Source organism: Triticum aestivum, chromosome 2A (assembly GCF_018294505.1).
Source record: "Triticum aestivum cultivar Chinese Spring chromosome 2A, IWGSC CS RefSeq v2.1, whole genome shotgun sequence".
Classification (NCBI taxonomy): domain Eukaryota; kingdom Viridiplantae; phylum Streptophyta; class Magnoliopsida; order Poales; family Poaceae; genus Triticum; species Triticum aestivum.
The window spans coordinates 633,367,812-633,387,729 of NC_057797.1; the positions used below are offsets into that span (position 1 = coordinate 633,367,812).

At 40.6% G+C, this 19,918-nt stretch overlaps 1 protein-coding gene across 1 annotated transcript; it reads left to right on the forward strand.

Annotated features, from left to right (window-relative positions):
- The first annotated feature begins 10,266 nt into the window (after nucleotides 1-10,266).
- On the forward strand, nucleotides 10,267-19,428 carry LOC123189900 (beta-glucosidase 16). The gene is made up of 12 exons (XM_044602416.1): nucleotides 10,267-10,537; nucleotides 10,633-10,696; nucleotides 14,411-14,472; nucleotides 15,249-15,324; nucleotides 15,434-15,508; nucleotides 15,954-16,041; nucleotides 16,102-16,354; nucleotides 16,464-16,579; nucleotides 17,618-17,870; nucleotides 17,956-18,058; nucleotides 18,167-18,269; nucleotides 18,800-19,428. Exons 1-12 carry the CDS (start codon nucleotides 10,412-10,414, stop codon nucleotides 19,005-19,007), a joined length of 1,527 nt encoding a protein of 508 aa, XP_044458351.1. The 5' UTR covers nucleotides 10,267-10,411; the 3' UTR covers nucleotides 19,008-19,428.
- Nucleotides 19,429-19,918: the final 490 nt, after the last annotated feature.

Genomic DNA, 19,918 nt, shown 5'->3' on the forward strand with positions numbered 1-19,918 from the left:
TTCTTCACTTATGTTTGTTTGAGCTATCAAAAGCAACATATGAAACTAGTCCCAAAGTGATAGATATCCAAGGAGGATATAATAAAAACTTTCATGAAGATCATTGGACAAAATAAACTTGATTCCTTGTAATAGTTTTGAGATATGATGATATAATATGCGAGTCATGTTGATGTGTAATTATACTTTAGTAAGAATATTGGTGTTAAGGTTTGTGATTCCCTATGCAAGGACGAAAGTCAATAGTTATGCGATGAAATTACATCCTACTTGTGGTACATTATTCGATGTTAGTTATGCTTAATGCTCGCTTATGAGATTTTTCGTTTCTTGGTTGGTCGCTTCTCAATCTTTTGCTAGCCTTCATATTGCACAAAGTATGATCACTACTTGTGCATCCAAAATCCTTCAAACCAGTTTTGCCATATGAGTCCACTATACCTACCTATATGTGGTATTCTTTTGCCGTTCTAAGCAAATTTGTATGTGCCATCTCTAATTTTAAAAATAAACTTCTCTTTTGTGTGCTCATACCGCTGATGAAACGGTAGGGGTGTCTGATATATTTCCATGCTAGATGTGTTATTCTCAAGATGAGTGTTTATTCACTTGCCATTGCACGTGAGTACGACAAAGGTATTAGGGATGCCCTGTCCCGAAATAAAAATGAATTTACTTTATGTTGTCAAATAATAAATTCCTTGGAAAGTGTTGGTATGGAAGGCACCCGTGGATACGGTTAGCCATGGAAAGTGAAAGTATGGTGGAAAAATGAATAAACTTTATTTTCTGTTTGGGAACTGATATGTCTTCGTCGTATCTATAATTTTTGATTGTTCCATGCCAATATTATACAACTTTCATATACTTTTGGCAACTTTTTATACTATTTTTGGGACTAACATATTGATCCAGTGCCCAGTGCCAGTTCCTGTTTGTTGCATGTTTTATGTTTCGCAGAATATCCATATCAAACGGAATCCAAACGGGATAAAAATGGATGGAGCTTACTTTTGGAATATTTGGAAAATTCCGGAAGAAAAATCCACGCGAGACGGTGCCCGAGGTGGCCACGAGACAGGGGGCGCGCCCCTGACCCTCGTGGGCCACCCATAAGGCGGTTGATGCCCTTCTTCGGCCGCAAGAAAGCTAATTTTTGGTTTAAAAAATCATGGCGAAGGTTTCAGGCCAATCGGAGTTACGGATCTCCATATATATATGAAACGGTGAAAGGGCAGCAAACGAGAACACAGAAACAGAGAGAGACAGAGAGACAAATCCAATCTCAGAGGGGCTCTCGTCCCTCCCATGCCATGGAGGCCAAGGACCAGAGGGGAAACCCTTCTCCCATCTAAGGAGGAGGTCAAGGAATAAGAAGATGAATGGGCCCCCTCTCGCCTTCTCTTCCGGTGGCGCCGGAACGCTGTCGTGGCCATCATCATCATCACCGCGATCTACACCAACACCTCCGCCATCTTCACCAACATCTCCATCACCTTCCCTCCTCTATCTACAATGGTCCACTCTCTTGCAACCCGATGTACCCTCTACTTGAACATGGTGCTTTATGCTTCATATTATTATCCAATGATGTGTTGCCATCCTATGATGTCTGAGTAGATTTTCGTTGTCCTATCGCGGTTGATGAATTGCTATGATTGATTTAATTTGCTTGTGGTTATGTTGCTGTCCTTTGGTGCCCATCATATGAGCGCGCGCGTGGATCACACCATAGGGTTAGTTGTATGTTGATAGGACTATGTATTGGAGGGCAAGAGTGACAGAAGCTTCAACCTAGCATAGAAATTGATGCATACGGGATTGAAGGGGGACCAATATATCTTAATGCTATGGTTGGGTTTTACCTTAATGAACGTTAGTAGTTGCGGACGCTTGCTAATAGTTCCAATCATAAGTGCATAGAATTCCAAGTCAGGGATGACATGCTAGCAGTGGCCTCTCCCACATAATACTTGTTATCGTTCTAGTAAAGTAGTCAATTGCTTAGAGGGAATTTCGCAATTCCTACCACCACTTTTCGACACTCACTATATTTACTTTATTGCTTCTTTACTTACAACATCCCCTACTTTTTATTTATGTAATCTTTATTATCTTGCAAACCTATCCAACAACACCTACAAAGTACTTCTAGTTTCATACTTGTTCTAGGTAAAGCGAACGTCAAGCGTGCGTAGAGTTGTATCGGTGGTCGATAGAACTTGAGGGAATATTTGTTCTGCCTTTAGCTCCTCGTTGGGTTCGACACTCTTACTTATCGAAAACTGTTGCGATCCCCTATACTTGTGGGTTATCAGGAACCGCTTATGATATATCTAGCATGGAAAGTGTGAACTACTCGATCATTTTTGTTGACAGGAAAAGCATGCCTCCCAAAATGTTTTGTCTCTATCTTTTTCGCTTTGAGCTCTGGCACCTCTACAAATCCCTACTTCCCTCTGCGAAGGGCCTTTCTATTTAATTTATGCAATTTTTATTTTTATTTTGAGTCTCCATCTTCCCTTATAAAGCACCAACTAAGGGGCACTATGATCGTACTTGGGCATTGGGTGTAGCTAATATGCGAGTGTGTTGCATGAATGGATCAATGATTGAGCATAATAAGCTAGGGATAACTTGGTTTAGCGTTGATATTTTGAAAGACATGGTTGCTTTGTCGATATGCTTGAGTATTAAAGTCCTCATGTCAAAACTAGACTATTGCTTTGAACCAAATAAAAGTCCAATTGTCCATGCAATAATAGAAATATTATGTGATGAACATGTTAGGCAGCATTCCACATCAAAAATTCTGTTTTTATCATTTACGTGCTCGAGGATGAGCAGGAATTAAGATTGGGGATGCTGATACGTCTGCAACGTATCTATAATTTTTTATTGTTCCATGATGTTGTATTATCATTACTGGATGTTTTACAATCATTTTATATTCATTTTATATCATTTTTTGGTACTAACTTATTGACATAGTGCCCAGTGCGAGTTGTTGTTTCATGCTTCTTTTTTACATTGCAGAAAATCAATACCAAACAGAGTCCAAATGCAGCAAAACTTTTTGTGGATTTTTTATGGACCAGAAGACACCCAATGGGCCAGAGAAGTACCTGGGGGTGCCTCGAGGGGGGCACAACCACATGGGTGCGCCTGGACCCCAGGCGCGCCCAGGTGGGTTGTGCCCACCTCGGTGGCCTCCTGCACCGCCTCTTTGCTCTATAAATACCCCAATATTTCAGAAACCCTAGGGGAGTCGACGAAAATCAATTCCAACCGCCGCAAGTTCCAGAAACACCAGATCCAATCTAGACACCACCACGGAGGGGTTCATCATCCTCATTGGTGCCTCTCTGATGATGCCCGAGTAGTCTTTTGTAGACCTTCGGGTCCATAGTTAGTAGCTAGATGGCTTCCTCCCTCTCTTTTTGATTCTCAATACAATGGTCTCTTGGAGATCCATATGATGTAACTCTTTTTGCGGTGTGTTTGTTGGGATCCTATGAACTTTAAGTTTATGATCAAATCTATGTTTTTATCCATGAGAGTTATTTGAGTCTTTTGATCTCTTATATGCATGATTACTTATAGCCTCATATTTATTCTCTGATATTTGGGTTTTGTTTGGCCAACTTGATCTATTTATCTTGCAATGGGAAGAGGTGCTTTGTGATGGGTTCGATCTTACGGTGCTTGATTCCAGTGACAGAAGGGGAACCGACGCATATGTATCGTTGCTATTAAGGATAACAAGATGGGGTCTATTTCTACATAAATAGATCTTGTCAACATCATGTCATTGTTCTTATTGCATTACTCCATTTCTCCATGAACTTAATACACTAGATGCATGCTGGATAGCGGTCGATGTGTGGAGTAATAGTAGTAGATGCAGATAGGAGTCGGTCTACTAATCTTGGACGTGATGCCTATATAATGATCATTTCCTGGATATCGTCATGATTATTTGAAGTTCTATGAATTGCCCAACAGTAATTTGTTTACCCATCGTTTGCTATTTTTCTCGAGAGAAGCCACTAGTGAAACTTACGGCCCCCGGGTCTCTTCTTTATTATATTTGCCTTCACGGTCTACTTTTATTTGCTTCTATTTTCAGATCTATTAATCCAAAAACCCAAAAATACCTTGCTGCAATTTTTATTTATTTATTTTATCTCTCATTCCCGCGAGATATATTTATCCAATCTACTACAATTTTTACTATCATTTTACCCGTGAGGGATTGACAACCCCTCTCTTACGTCGGGTTGCAAGTATTTGTTGTTTGTGTGCAGGAGTTGTTTATGTGGTGTTTCATGGTTCTCCTACTGGTTCGACAACCTTTGGGGAAATACCGACGTAGTGCAAGCAAACATCACCTGGCAACAAGCTATAGATGATAAATAGCAGTTCAAATAAACTCAAACTTAGTTCTGAGTCGAAACTAATGTTCTGAGCTTCCATGGTAACACTACCAGTTGATTCCTAAAAGAAACAAAACCGAACCCTCTGGATCCTCCAGTCTTCTGATCCCACATATTGTAGCAACTCTGCATAAGTTACCAAGCTAAAGTGGTAAGGCAAAATATATTGTACAAATGGGATGGTGTGGTGCCTGATAGGTTGACTCCCTTTTCAGTACCCTTTTTCAGTCTAAGTTAACACATGCCAGTGGATAGCTATGTAATATCAGTGGAAGAACTTTCTTGCTGCTTCTTAAAAAAGATAGATACAACAACAGAAGTAGAGTGCACATTCATTGAATACATCTCACGCAGTAGCAAATACAGGAGCATAACTGTAGAATGAAATAAATGGAGATAAGAGAAAGACTACAAAAATGCAGGTACACCAATAAGTTGCACACTGATATCTACTCCTACAAAAATGACAGTCAATGATATCATATGAAAAAATAGCACGAATAACTCCTAGGAAGCTCTAACTAAGAAATATGATTTTCACGACTGAGATCCCCTTACACTCCTTTTACTTTTGGTGGTACTAACTTCCTAGTTCGCTTCTAACATTTCAGCCACTAAAATTTGATTCTGCAGATTTTCACAATCTTGTACTTCATCAATGGTAGTTATCACACTACACATAGATGAGATGTTAATGAAAACCATCTATATGTCAAGGAAGCAAGCGGATAACATTTAGTACAAGCAGGCACACATTAGATAGTTTGATATATCGACTAATTATCAAGAATGTTTGACAAACTTTGTGCTTCATTGTAAAGGGCAAGCCTCTGCTCATCCAAATGGCTGTCGCCATCATCCTGGTCTGCCAAATAAGAATGCCTGATATAAATTTATGGGTAAGGGCATAATATAACAGCTATGAGAAAGAAATCTCTATAAATAAATAATTTATGCCACGAATAGGGATATTAATAATTGTTGTGAAATGTTAGTATCAAGACTTGTACAACAAATGTGCATAGCACATTCATAAAATACATCATACATGAGGGAAAGAAATGAGCATCATAGCAAGAGAGGAAAGACAAGTAGCGGCCAATGCTTCCAGTTCCTTTTTGCGATTTTGGTACCAAATGGACATGCAAGCGATGAGGCGTAATTAAATGTACCAAGAGCCAGGTAGGTAAAAGTCCCTTCCGATGCATTTTTGGTAATTAGTGTGCCGCGTGCATACATAACTAAGAACATTATTGATTAATGACACGATTTTGACCATGATGTTCCTAAAAAATAATTATGAAAACCTACCCAAGTTTTTTTCAAAGTGATCATGACAACCATGATGTATTTTGACAATGACCATGGGTAAAATAAGTATGTGACTTTAGGAACTCAGAGAGTGATCCTAAAGTGAAGATATTAGAGCATGATGAAACCGTCAAGTGACATGTATCGTCGAAAAAATGGCTAAGAGCTTCATGGGCAGCCAATATGTTCAGCGAAGCGGCTCAATTAAGCTGATACATCTCATGAAATAGACAAAAGGCTCACCAATTCTCTGAAAAACATGAACAAAAGCCGAATGAAAGTTCACAATGCTTCAAACACCAAACATATAAGACTGGTGGCAATCACACAAATCTGCTCTCATATGGAAAGGATCCATGGATAAGTGACCAAAAGATGTCAATTTAAATAACATTATAAATATAAATGACATCATATTTAGAAAGAACACACTTGACTAAATATCAATGTCACTGAACAACAAGAAATCAACAATGTATGGGCACTTAGATTGCAATTTCGGCAAAAGAAACATATCACTTTTCACCTGGGAACAATGAGAAACAAAACATACAAACTTATCTGTAAAACTCCTGATGTAAAGATTAAGAATTTTGATCTTCTTTTCAAGATCATAAAAATACAAGTCCTCACTGAATCGTATAAATGGATGAGCCCAAATAAGCTACTTACCTCCAACTTTAACAAGATCAACAAAGTCATCCATGAAAATCACAAGCATGGAACAGGGTATAGACCCAACATCTAGAAGTTGCATGCTTTCTTGGATTCTTATTTCTTGATAATCATGAAAGGTTATGCTATCTCCTATCAATTGGAAAGAAGCACCTTGACAATCTTTCGAACTCTGCATGAAGAGCAAAACTATTATTAGCTCTCCATAGAGTTGAGTAGTCTCCAATAGTTATAAAATGTAATAGGTTAAAAAGAACAAAAGGTGATGTATATTGGCCATCTGAGCATAAAATCATTGTCAAATATAGGTAGAACCATAAAACCAAAGGATGTTTTTCACTTGATGAAATCACAACACCTTCAATTAAAAAAGGAAATAGAATACCATGGATGGGCAAGATGCGGGTATAGTTAATACAGTTCCAGCCTCTAGCTCGGGATGGCAGAGGAACCTATTCAATACACAAATAAACTAAGTTCAGTTGTCGTTATGATATAAACATACATACATGGCACTCAACACTCTTTGTAAGAAGAAACATAGAGATCATTGTATGTTAAGGAGTCTGCAATCTCTGCATGTATCTCACTCAACTCCTCAAAACTATGCTACCGTTTTCAAGAAGCTAAGCCTCTCAATTTGCAAGTTTTTAAACAAGGGAAGCTTAAACTCGGATTGCAGACTTGCTCGCCTAGCTTTTAGCTTACAAGCTTATGTAAGGTAATTAATGGGCCAGTGTCTCCAGCAATGTAACAGAACATGATAATCTTGCAACATTCAGATTTTGAAAAAAACTAACAACATTTAATTACTTGTGGAAAAGGCTATCAAGTGTCAACTCTAATTCAAGAAGAAACTTCCTTTGAATTCTTAAGAAAGGCCTCTATGGAGCCACAACAAATCACAATATAAACATGCTTTATCTTTACCTAATAATAAAGGGGTGATTGCTTCTGGCCTTACGCCATAATATGATTCTCATAGTATGTATGCACTAAACGTTTCTCTAAAATTCCTTCCTTTAAATGATCTTTCCTTCACAGGCTTGGGCTACATCCAAAAGTTGTCACGTGTCTCACCTGGTTCTCAGCCCATCGATTGACCTAGCTATGGCAGACGGCCTAGCTGAAGTGGCGGCCCAAACAACAGATGTAGTCCGGCATGGGACGCAAAAATAATGTGCTTGCATGGGGGGTCGAGCTCCGAACGTGAAGTCAACTGTCAAAGTAAGCGTACAACTGAGCTAGCTCACCATTATGTATTTACCAGAGACGGTTTGTTCAAACATAGCACCACCTTGCAACTTTACGTCTAGACCCACCAATTTAAATATAGTGACAACTTGAAATCTGCAAGCCACATGAAAGATCAATAGGTAGAGGGAACAAACACAGTATACACATCCAATGACAATCCAGTTACGAAGTATAAACAATATACACATCCAGTGGCAATCCAGTTTTATGCCTCAAAAGCCTAATGCACATTTCAGAAGAGTTTGACCAAATAGATACATACCTTCATATGGCGAGACTGCTAGTTGAGTTGGACCACCACTTTATATTAGGTGTAATCTGCTACCCTTGTCAATTTCTTCCCACCAAGTAAACGATCGATTATGTATGGTTCCGCAGCAATGAATGAAGTTTCTTCCTAAAAAAGAAAAAGTACTTATGATCTTAAAGATATAACCAATAAACCATGGGGTGAATATTTTTTCTATTCAGAAGGTATATAAATTATGGTACTTTTGTTGCACTGCCCATTAAAGTCGTAGCTTACATTAAGCATCTATCATGGTTACCAATTTTGAGCTATTTCCAAAGAGGATACAACAATAAGAAGCCAAAAGTGTGAACCATTAATTTTTCAGCATGTACACCATGAGATTTCAGCATTACAGCAGTGCACAGATACAAACCTTCTCAGGCTGAGGTGCATCAGTATTTATATGGCCTTTGTACAACACTCATGGTGCGAAGATAGAAATACAACTACAAGGTACACTGATTTGAGTGCCCATCAATGGCAAGGGAAACGGTGTGTTGTGTATGAGTGATTATATATTTGTTATATGAGTGACCATCTCATATTTTCTAGTAATGCCAATCTTTGATCTCTAACAGAACATATATCAGCTTTATCCTAGGGATAACTAAACAAAGAACAGTGGTTACCCAATTAAATCCCTTCATATGTAAACACCAAACAGAAAATTCTCAGGTAGCTCCAACTTGTCAAACCAACCTAAAAGAACTGTGATTTATGCACCTAAGTGATGATGATATTGCCATGTAAGAGCATAATGGTCATACTATACTTGTTGCCAAATGCAACTATCATGAGTTTGCCACTCACCTCATAGATATGGTCATGAGTCAGTCTTTCGAGAAAGGTCATAGTGTAGAAACCACACTTCGATGGTATTACAACCGATACTTTTCATTCCTTTTACCATCATCCTGCAAATAGTAACACTTAAAGAGTGAAGGCCAAAATATTCAATACTACTTATGGGAAATAAAATCATAACAAATGACTCAACTGGAGTTGCAAAGATAATCCAGAGCTTTGCATAACTAATCTTTACAACAAAACCAACATCAGTAGCACTGTATGTTATGCAAAACAAGTAGAAGTAACACGCTTTTCTTCAGAATTCTTACAAGCAGGCATATAGTTGAGAGAATCAGAATTGAACGGCTAAAGCACATGGGGGAGAATTTTTACCTGCATCTGGTTGAAAGATACAGTCTTCCTGAATTCCTTGGCATTTTAGGACTACTAGTAGATGAACGTGGCGTAGGTGCTACCTGAGCCCATGTCTTAAAAGATGGCCTGGTGCGACTCGTTGGAGAAGTCTTTGTCGATCTTGTACCGCATCCGCCTATGTAAGGGCTGTCGTCAGCGTGGGCGGACCGCGGCAGCATTGCGCGCGTCCTGGATGAGGTCGTGGGGGGAGGAAGAGCGAGTCCATGAGGGCCCACGCATAGCAGAAGGGCTTGGCAAGGAGGTGTGCGCGAGAAGACCCGACCGGGCGCTGCGTGTTGATGTTGCCGCCTCCTTGCTGTTGACGCGTTTGTCGTGGGCGATCCCGGGGGACAGCGTCTCACCTTACCGGCCATAGACAAGAGAAAATGATGCGGCAGCACAAAGCGTTGGATCTGGTCAAGGATTCTGCTTCTACTGCGGTCGTGGCCTCTCTGATCTCCTCCCACCACCCGGCCGCGGCCTCTCTGATCCCCTCTCGGTGGCTCCTTGCAACTAGCGATGGTGAGAGAGAGGAGGAGAGGAGGCGGCGGCTGCGTTGACCTGTGAAACGAGATGAGGTCGTCCGGGGAAGAGTGCGAGACTGGCTCCTTTTTCTCTCTCTTTACCGTTTCTGTCCAATACGCGTACGCTTGCGTAGCCCTTTGCGACCCACTACTGTGTTTTTCTTTGTTGTACCTGCGATGACATGGACATCGCGGGAGTGCGCCATAGTCGCGTACCTTATTGTGTTCGATATGTGGTGTCCCATTTTATACTCCACAGTATATCTGACACATGAGAACGGATAGTCGCCGAATGAAGGAATGTGTTGCTTGGACCAATAGGTAGTGGAGAAGAGTAATACAATGCGGGAAGGAGTATAATTTATGTGTAAAAAACATCCAAAACTGCCAACCGTCCGATTGAGATCCAGTGGTTCTTGGGGCGTTCGCCAAGATTTTGCTCCTGGCGAACGTGCTAAATATCATTATTGTTCTTCTATTATTGCCCTTGATACGTCGTTTTCACGTGTACCATGTGGATCATTACTCAAGCCAAGCTTGACCTGGCGATATAGGTGGTGACTAGTGGCTTGGCAAAACCGACGCGGGGACCTCATGTACTTCTGCTGTTTGCCTTTAAATAAGTTTGATTAGAGGCGCATAGACCAGACTCCAGAGCCCTTCAAGACGAAGAGGCCTCGCCTTTCTAGCTAAAGCTAAGCTACCTTGAGCAAATGGCCGCGGCGACTGGCATGATCATGCTGGCGGCGCTGGCGATCCTCACTCCGTCCGCCCGAGGGCTCGACCGCGCCGATTTCCCGCCGGTGTTCCTCTTCGGCGTCGCGACGTCTGCTTACCAGGTTAATGGAGCTTGGCCGGCTTCGGCGTCGTCTTTCTTTGCTTGCTGCTCGATCGGTCCCAACTCCAACGCATGCACTGTGATCTCTGCTTCCAGATCGAGGGCGCGTACCTGGAGGACGGCAAGGGCCTCAGCAACTGGGATGTGTTCACCCACACACGTAAGCGACCATTCCTTTATCTTCTTTATTATCTTTCTCCGATCCATGTGGCCGACGTTTTCCTGCTCGGCGAAACAGAGATAGCTATGGCTCACAAGGCCGTATGTATATAGTACTTCCTTCGTCGGGACATAAGTGTTTTTAATATTGTCCGTTCCACAATATAAAAATGTTTTTAACACTACACACAGTGTTAAAAAAGCTCTTATATTATGAGACAGAGGGAGTAACAAGCATTTCGATGAATCAGACCCGCTAAAGCTGGACTGAATGCCTCTACTAATTAATTTATCACGTATGGTAATCATGCGGCTGGATTACTTTACTGCTGGCAAATTATCAGCCAGATACAGACAATAAGCGATTTCCTGTTACATCTATCTACATACCTATAGCGGATCCGTATACCTCGTTCCGCAAAATTCGGTTTACAGGATACCTCAAAACGTTTTTTCACGTTTTTATGGTACGACTTTTGTTTCGTTAGAACAAATCCTGTAAAAAAAGTTGTGCTCCCGACAAAATTATATAAAAGGCCCTAACAACAAAATCTAAATTACAATTGGGGTTTTCAATTCACAAGTCGTGCTCGCGCCGGCCGAGCTCTTGCTGCGGCGCCATTGCCGGAGGCTCCTCCCACTGCTGTTGTTGGCGCGCACCCGCGTCGGACGCAGTCGAGCTCCTTCTTGTGCCCATGGCCGAGCTTCTGCTGGCGCCTCGCTAGCAAGCTAGCTACTGCGTTGCTGCTGCACGGGTGGCCAGCGACGAGCGCGTACGGCGGCAAGCGGCGGGCGGCGCCGCCAGTGTGCGGCTGTTCGTGTGCGGCGGTGGGGGTGAGATCTGGCAGGAATCGAGCTCGCGAGGCCGTGACGCCGGCTGCGAGGGCAGTGGTTGGTGCGAAATTTTCCTGCCGTCAAGGATAGAGGATACTGCAAAAGGATGGCGGAATCCCGCACTTATAGAGGAATTGGGTTCGCGGATGCAGGGTTCCATGAAACAAATTCCGAAAAAGTCAGATTTGGCAGATCTATTTGGGCTTGGGGATACAGGGTGGATCCGTAAACCGACCGTTATTATGACGGACGGACCGGTTTGCGGGATCTGCTAGATATGTTTTGATACTAAAGTTCAGAAAAATTTAACCTTGAAAGATTCAGTTTTGAGCAGTGAGATCCCTAGGTCGGACTTGAAAGATTTGGATGCCGGGACCGTTTTCACGGTCACGGATTGCAGGTGTCGCAGCAAACACATAAACATTGCCTTTTCCTCGGTTTCAGTTTCCTCGAGTTTATAACATTGAAAGAAGAGGAGCACTCAGTCCTTTGCAACCATAGAACAAAATCCTATCAGATACTTGGGCTTGGTCTGGAATATAATATAAACTGACGAGATACCTGATCAGATAAAAGATAAAAATGAATATAAATGAAAAAAATAAAAAATAAAGAAAAAAATAAAGTTTTCTAAGTAAAAGTAAATTTAGAATTTTGGCCAAACACTTTCTTTTACAAGAGGGCTTAAATAATAGCAGGTGACGACTAGCCTGAATGGTGCATGCGTCGGACTTCCTCGGTTCACAAGACAAGCTAGCAAGCATAGTGTTATATTTTGTTGAGTAGATTGTGGAACCTACACACAAGTTTTGGAGTTCATAGATATATCTTGTACGTGTAAGCTTTGATTGATCGATCTAATGGAACTTACGGTACAAGGTATGTGTATATATGCGAAGTTAGAGTTCAATTAATCTTGAGATGAGGCTGATGATCAAAGGCTTGGTCAGTGGACGAACGAAATATACTTTTTGCTGAATTGACACATGCGTGCGTTTCAAAAATCTGATGATGTGGCATAAGTGCTGGGATGGAATAGTTGCATGTTGAGATGAGGTGGACAGTTTGCATATCAAGAGAAATAGGATAGTGAGAATGAACTATTTAGGTATTATAGATGTGTAGTTTTCTAAACAAAGAAAATGACATAAAAACTAAAAGTAAATCAAAATATTGAACTTTTCTAAGGAAGAGTGAATTAGTGAGATTGGTATCACCTTTAATAAGAAAATTTTGCACAAAAATTTGCGCTTTTTCACAATATGCAAGAATAAGTATATGAATAGTGTCATTTTTGCAAACAAGAAGTTTACTAAGAAGGAATGAATTAGAGTACTTGTTATTTAACCCATTAAAGAAGAAATCAATTGAAGTAAAAACTAAAATAAAATAAAAATAAAAAGTTCCTAAGAAAAAAATTGAAATAGTGGCATTGGTATTACGAAGAAAGAAAGTACAAGTATTGAAAAAGCCAAAATTTGCACACAATTTGGGCAAAAATTGTGTTTTTTTATCATATGCAAATACAAGCATATAATAGTGGAATTTTTGAAAAAAAAATTGTAAGAAGGAGCGAATTAGTGGCATTGGTATTACCCTTAAAGAAGATAAATAAATAAATGGAAACTAAAACGACAAAATATAAGTAATGAAGTTTTCAAATAAAAACTGAATTAGTGGCATTAGTATTACCCTTTAAGGGAAAAATAAATAAATAAAAATTAAAACAAAAAATGACAAATGTTACAAATAATTTACATAGAAGTTCTTTTTTTATAATATGCAAGAATAAGCAAATAATACTATAATTTTGCAAAAAAATGTAGTTTTGTAAGAAAGGATGAATTAATGTCATTCGTATTATTCTTAAAAAAGAAAGAAAATAACATAAGAACAAACAATCAAAATAATGAAGTTTTGTAGGAAAAAAGTGAAGTAGTGACATTGGTGTTAACCTTTCAGAAAAAATGTGAAAAAAGTTGCACACAATTTTGCAATGAAATTACACTTTTTAAATATGCAAGGAATAAGCATATAATGGTGTGATTTTCATGCTCTGGTGTAATTTACACACATATTGTAGAATACTTGTGTATATACATTTCCACTCATCCAACATGCCACAAATACCAATTTAGAGAAAACAAAAATATATTATTTTGTTTGAAAGAAAACCAAAAGGAGAAAACATGTAGAACTAAAAAGTATGCAATGTATAGTTCAGCATAAGAAAAAGTCAATTTACCTCAAACAGGGACAAGTCCAAAACAAGCTTAAGGAAAGAAATTGACTTACCCCAAACAGGGGAAGTAAAAAAATTAGGCTAAGAAGACATGAAACAACACAAGGAAAAAAAATAACATGAGTCTTGACAAAAGAATTCACTGTCGTAAAATTGACTTATCCAAATTTAAAGATCAGACAACTTGCATATAGCTAAAGTGTTAAAAGAAATGGCGTCGCATAGGAGTATCTTTTATTATCTCTAGCAAGAGGGTTTTGAATATTAATTGTTCACTAGATGTGTATCCTTATCAGACAGTGATGCCACAACTGCAGCAACATTTTGCGGATAATCATGCGAGTGGCTATAGTGTGCTTACTCACCTGTTTATCCGTATACCATATGGTCATTGCTGTCTTTTTTTCTTTTTGATAATGGATATTTTCATCAGTATATCAACGTGATACAGCCACACGAATATCCGACCTCTACATAATACAATGCACACATGGCTGTCATGTCAATCAACTAATACCAGGGCAATTCTCGTGCATGGCTTTTGAAAGAAGAGCATTTCACACGCACATGTGATCCTCTATTTTTTTTTAAACATATTAAAAACTTGTTTGCCTCTGAATTTTTGTTTGTTTGCTGCAGCTAGAAGAATTAAGGATGGACGGAATGGGGACATAGCGGATGATCACTACCATCGTTACATGGTAAACCAGATGATACCCAACGTACTGCTGTGGGAATTGGTTGATGAAATTTTAGGTTGATAACATGAGAACCAAAATTTAAAATACAATTATTATATCTTAGTATATAGGTAGAATAGATAAATGAAAAACATTTTCTCATGCGTTGTTGAATGTTGTGATGGTTTTTTTCTTCTCATGCATGCTTGCATGTTGATGTGAGTCTTATCCCATTTATAGTTGTAAGGTGAGGTGACATGCTTTCATACTGAGATAAATAAATTAATGGGGATGACTCTTAGCTATATACTAGATGATGCCCCGTGCATTTCTGCGAGAATCGTGCTAAAATAAATGTATAAATGGTTGCTACAAAAACATGTAAAACTAATAGAAATAATATGTAATTTGTTTATTTCTAATTTGAAGCGTTTAAAAAAATTGAAGTTAAAAGTGTCATTGTTAACAAAAATGTGAAGGTGAACTATATAGATGTATTGCAATCGCACAACACATATATTGTCAATTCAAAATCTAATGCAAAAAAACACTTGTGAATAATTAACATGATGTATGATGTGACCGCCGTTGTATGCATAGAGTAATCCAAAAAATATAATTTATGACTTGCATGCATGACTTTATTGGCATGATTTACATGGCTAAAAATATTGGTAGTGGGTTCTACCTATTTAAATATACTCCAGATAGCAAAGCAGCAAATCACTAGTAACTGCCGTCTGATGCATGATGCGTCTTGCTGCTTGCTCACGTAATTCTGACACTGTCTTGAGCAGGAGGACGTGGAGATTATACATAGTTTGGGGGTCGACTCCTACAGGTTCTCAATCTCATGGGCGAGAATCCTACCAAGTATGAACGCCAAGAAGAATACACGATTAGCACTAATAAGGTTTTTGCGGTTTAGTGGTCACGGTTAGTTGCTTAGCTAATTAATTGTCGTTGAATTATATCATCGTAGGAGGTCAGCTTGGAGGCGTTAATTCAGCCGGAATAGCCTTCTATGACCGCCTGATCACGGCACTCCTTCAGAAAGGTATAGTCTCTCCGTGTCTCACACGCTACATCTCTGAAATGGTACCAGTTTCGACTACTGCCTCGGTTTCATTAATGCACTGCATATACATTTTTTGAAAAGTCAAACTTTACAAGTTTTTATCAAATTTATAGAAAGAACTATTTATATCTAGAATACTAAACATATAAAATATGAAACTACTCCTTATAATAAATCTAATGATACATGCTTGGCATTCTAGCTGTAAATATTTTTCTCCAAAAACTGTATCAAAGTTTGTGAGGTTTGATTTTTCAAAAAAAATCTATATGCACAACATTATGAAACGAAGGGTGTATACTTTGCACAAGTGCGGCGCTGGTTTCCCTTGGTACAAAATTGCCACATGGAGTAGTAATCTTCAACGAGGAGCAAACCTATAACGTACGTACGCGTGTCACTAACTGCCGAAAATGTCAAGCAGGGATAGAGCCGTTCGTGACACTGCATCACTTTGACATGCCGCAAGAACTGGAGACCCGGTACGGCAGTTGGCTGGGCGCTGGAATCAGGTAGGTCAGGTGCACATGCCATGCTTCTGGTTGCCTCAAACTAACTAACGTTCCTGCCAGGGAGGAGTTCGGCTACTACGCGGACGTGTGCTTCAAGGCGTTCGGCGACCGGGTCAGGTTCTGGACCACCTTCAACGAGCCCAACCTGTTCGCCAAGTTCGCCTACATGCTGGGCAACTACCCTCCCGCGCACTGCTCACCGCCGTTCGGGACCTGCAACAGTGGGAACTCTCGCCGGGAGCCCTACGTCGCGGCTCACAACATGCTGCTGTCGCATGCTGCCGCCGTCGAGAACTACAAGAAGAATTACCAGGTGAAACCAACAGAAATGTTGCTCTGTCGTACTGGGTAGCCATTTCAGTGGATCTCAAAACCAGAGGCGCCTTTGCCTTAGCCGTTTTTGATGCGTGTGTACATGCTAGGCAACGCAAGGCGGATCGATCGGGATTGTGATCGCGATGAAATGGTATGAGCCGCTGACCAACTCCACCGAGGATATCTTGGCAGCAAGACGGGCGTTGTCCTTCGAGGTGGATTGGTAAGTCCCTTTTTTTCTTTCAGTAACACTGTTATGCTCCAAGAAATATGAAAGTGTTCATACCAACTTTACCCATGTTGGTGTTGGAAACAATGTGATGGCTATCGTTAGTATAATTTTTATAATCTACTCATAAATATGAATGACATAGATGGACCTACCAGAAATAATTCGGCATACAGATGGATGAAAACTAGCATGACATCTACAATGAAGTAAACCCTGGTTGCATAGATGAGAACATCGCAATCTGATCGACTAACAAAATATTCGCGTGGTGAATTTCCTTACAGCGGGGTTTCTCACGAAAATGACAATGGGGAGTCGAGTAAGTCGTGGATGAAGATAAAGTAGTGGACGTAGATGAAGTCAAGGAAGAAGGGTAAAACAGTCCTCCTAGCACTGCTAAGAAATATTAGCACCTGGCTACCTGTGTAGATTGCTAGTCTCCGTGGTTCGTCCGGAGACTACTGGTGTACGGTTGCCCCACCACACGACAAGAAGAGGATCGATGGTGGTGAGCGCATCAGAGAACTGAAGGATGGTGTTTGGAGTGATGACTAGAGAGAGAGAGAGAGAGAGAGAGGCGTCTCGCTCTTATAGGGTCGTACCGATAACTCCTAGGCAAAACGAACGTCAATATAGATGCCAGAAACCACCACTGACACATCTTCACTACCCACGACCCACTAACCACACGATTACATGCATAATTAACCGCAGTACGTGTGTTAGACCATTGTGGGTGGATAAGGTAAAGACCGAACTGACAAAAAAAAACTACAAATCCATACACTTAGCATAGTTCTTTCTTGACCTCTTATCCAAAAGGACCATGTGAGATGCCCTTATATGTTGGTTCAATCTTTCTCCCTAGGTCGTATGAGACAAAAATCCACATACCTTCCACACTCCTTTGACATCTACGAATTTCTGAATTATGTTTGGGCTCAATCCACTTTGAGCCAGAGGCCAAAGGGCCCATAAATTCGAACAATTAGTGCTATGATTTTTGTAACATTTCTTTTTATTTTTTAGGTTTCTGGATCCGATATTCTTTGGTGACTATCCCAGAGAAATGTGTGAGATGTTATCATCAAACTTACCAAAGTTTACCTCAGAAGAGAAGAGGCTGCTACGGAAGAACAACGCAGATTTTATCGGGCTAAATCATTACACATCGATTTACGCCAAGGATTGCATCTCTTCTCCATGCGACCTTGAGACTTATGAGGGAAATGCGCTGGTGCAAGCTGTAGGTGAAAGAGACGGCGTGACAATTGGAAAACCAGTAAGAACTGCTTCCACCTATTAATATCTTATACACTCTTCATCTCTCTGTGACATGTTTGTATATATGGTGATCAACCTGGCAGACTGCAATTCATGGTTACTATGATGTTCCGGAAGGTATGGAGCTAATCGTCAAGTATGTCAATCAGAGATACAAGAACACGCCTGTCTATGTTACCGAAAATGGTGAGTAGCTAGGGCATCCAGAATTAACAATGCAGTCAGTAAACTCACAGGAAGGTTGAGAAGTCAGTATGTTCTTAACGATCATGTGTTTTTTATGCTTTATTTCAGGCTACTCGCAGTTTAGTGACAATAGTATGGAGGACTTGATCAATGACGTTGGAAGAGTAAACTACCTCCAGGGCTATCTCACAAGCATCTCTTCAGCAGTCAGGTGACGTGCAGCCATCTGCTATCTGCATCATGCGCAAACACATTGGGTTCTACATCATTTACCAATGTCACCATAAATAGAGTTCTTAGGAAGGTTTATGGTTTATTGAAATAATATGATATCTACCAATATCCTCATAATGAAGAAAGCCCGTTTCAACAAGTATCCTTGACACTGGCGGAGCTAGGCAAGATGCGTTGGGGGGGGGGGGGGGGGGGGGGGGGGGGGGGGGGGGGGGGGGGGGGGGGGGGGGGGGCAAACAGGAAATAAGGGTGTTTGCAGGGGGCAGAAGACAATATTTTTCTTAATCTAATCTTCCCTAAAAAATTCCCCATGTAGTTTTACCAAGGCTGGGGGGGGGGCCACGGCACCTGCAGGAACCAACGTAGCTCCGCCACTGATCCTTGACACCCCTACAAAAACAAGTATCCTTGACGGGCATGTTACTTTTTATTTTACATGGACACGTCCACAACTCTGCATTCTGAAATGTGTAAATTCTTTTTCTGACACATTTGGCATTGTTACAGGAGAGGAGCAAACGTGAGTGGCTACTTCGTGTGGAGTCTCATGGACAACTTCGAGTGGCGTTTTGGTTTCACCGTGAGGTTTGGGTTGTATCATGTAGATTTTGAAACGCGGGAGAGGACTCCAAAAATGTCAGGGAATTGGTACCGTGACTTCCTCACGGGGTCTAGGCCGGTCGACCAAGCCCACACCCTGAGAGAAGATTCATGATACTTGCAATCATTATTGTCACATCTAGTTACCCATAAAAAGAAACTGTTGGATCCAAGGATAATCGGCTACATATTGTTCCAACACTTCTCTATAGCGTCTTATCCTAGAAACATGTATTTAGGGTGATTTTTTTCTTTCGAAAAGGGTATGGCCTCAGCCTCTGCATAATAACAATGCACACGACCAGTAAATTTAGGGTGGTGTCTTATCGTTGGAGAAATGGCCCGTACATGTGGCGTACCGGCTTTGTGGGTTCACATAGCATGCATGATCTTTCTTTAATACTTTTGAATCATGTATCAATGATCTCATGATACGCACACTCGTGTGCATTCGAGAAAATGTATTGATGATCTCGAATAAATGGAATCAGGGTTCCAATCAGCACATGGAATCACTGTTCCAGTCAGCATGTGAAGACGCCGATGTTAATATTTTCTGAGTAATGTAGATTAGAGTCAACGGCTTTGCACCACGCCGCTACTGTATTGTTTTCAAGACCGGAGATTCTTTGTCGAGACCCGACATCTAATGTATAGAAGACTAGTTATTATAGAAATTATACGTGAAGCCGAGATTCACGCGTGGACACACGGTCATATAGGCTGGTCCATGGGTGCCATATACTCTCAAAAAGCCCATAACATTGGACAGTGATCCCAGATGGAATCAAAAATCAACTAAAATGGGTGTCCAATATTCCCACACAAGTCTAAAGGAGTTGGGTGATGAAAATGCAGTCAAATAGAAAAGTGGCTTCACTCTGTATCGTTGATCGACCACTAGCAAATGCATACGATTCTGACCCGAGATCAAGGTCATATAGCTCGAGCAGGCAGAATCATACAGAAGTCTAAATCGATGCTCTGAGCCAGAGTGTGGAGACCCTGCATACCACTTCATGGTGT

Bases quoted from the DNA above. Each gene is read 5' to 3' on its own strand.
- LOC123189900 (XM_044602416.1), top strand. From the start codon at position 10,412: ATGGCCGCGGCGACTGGCATGATCATGCTGGCGGCGCTGGCGATCCTC. The intron at 15,325-15,433 runs GTATGAACGCCA...ATATCATCGTAG, and splicing joins ATGGGCGAGAATCCTACCAA to GAGGTCAGCTTGGAGGCGTT. The intron at 16,580-17,617 runs GTAAGTCCCTTT...TTTATTTTTTAG, and splicing joins TTGTCCTTCGAGGTGGATTG to GTTTCTGGATCCGATATTCT.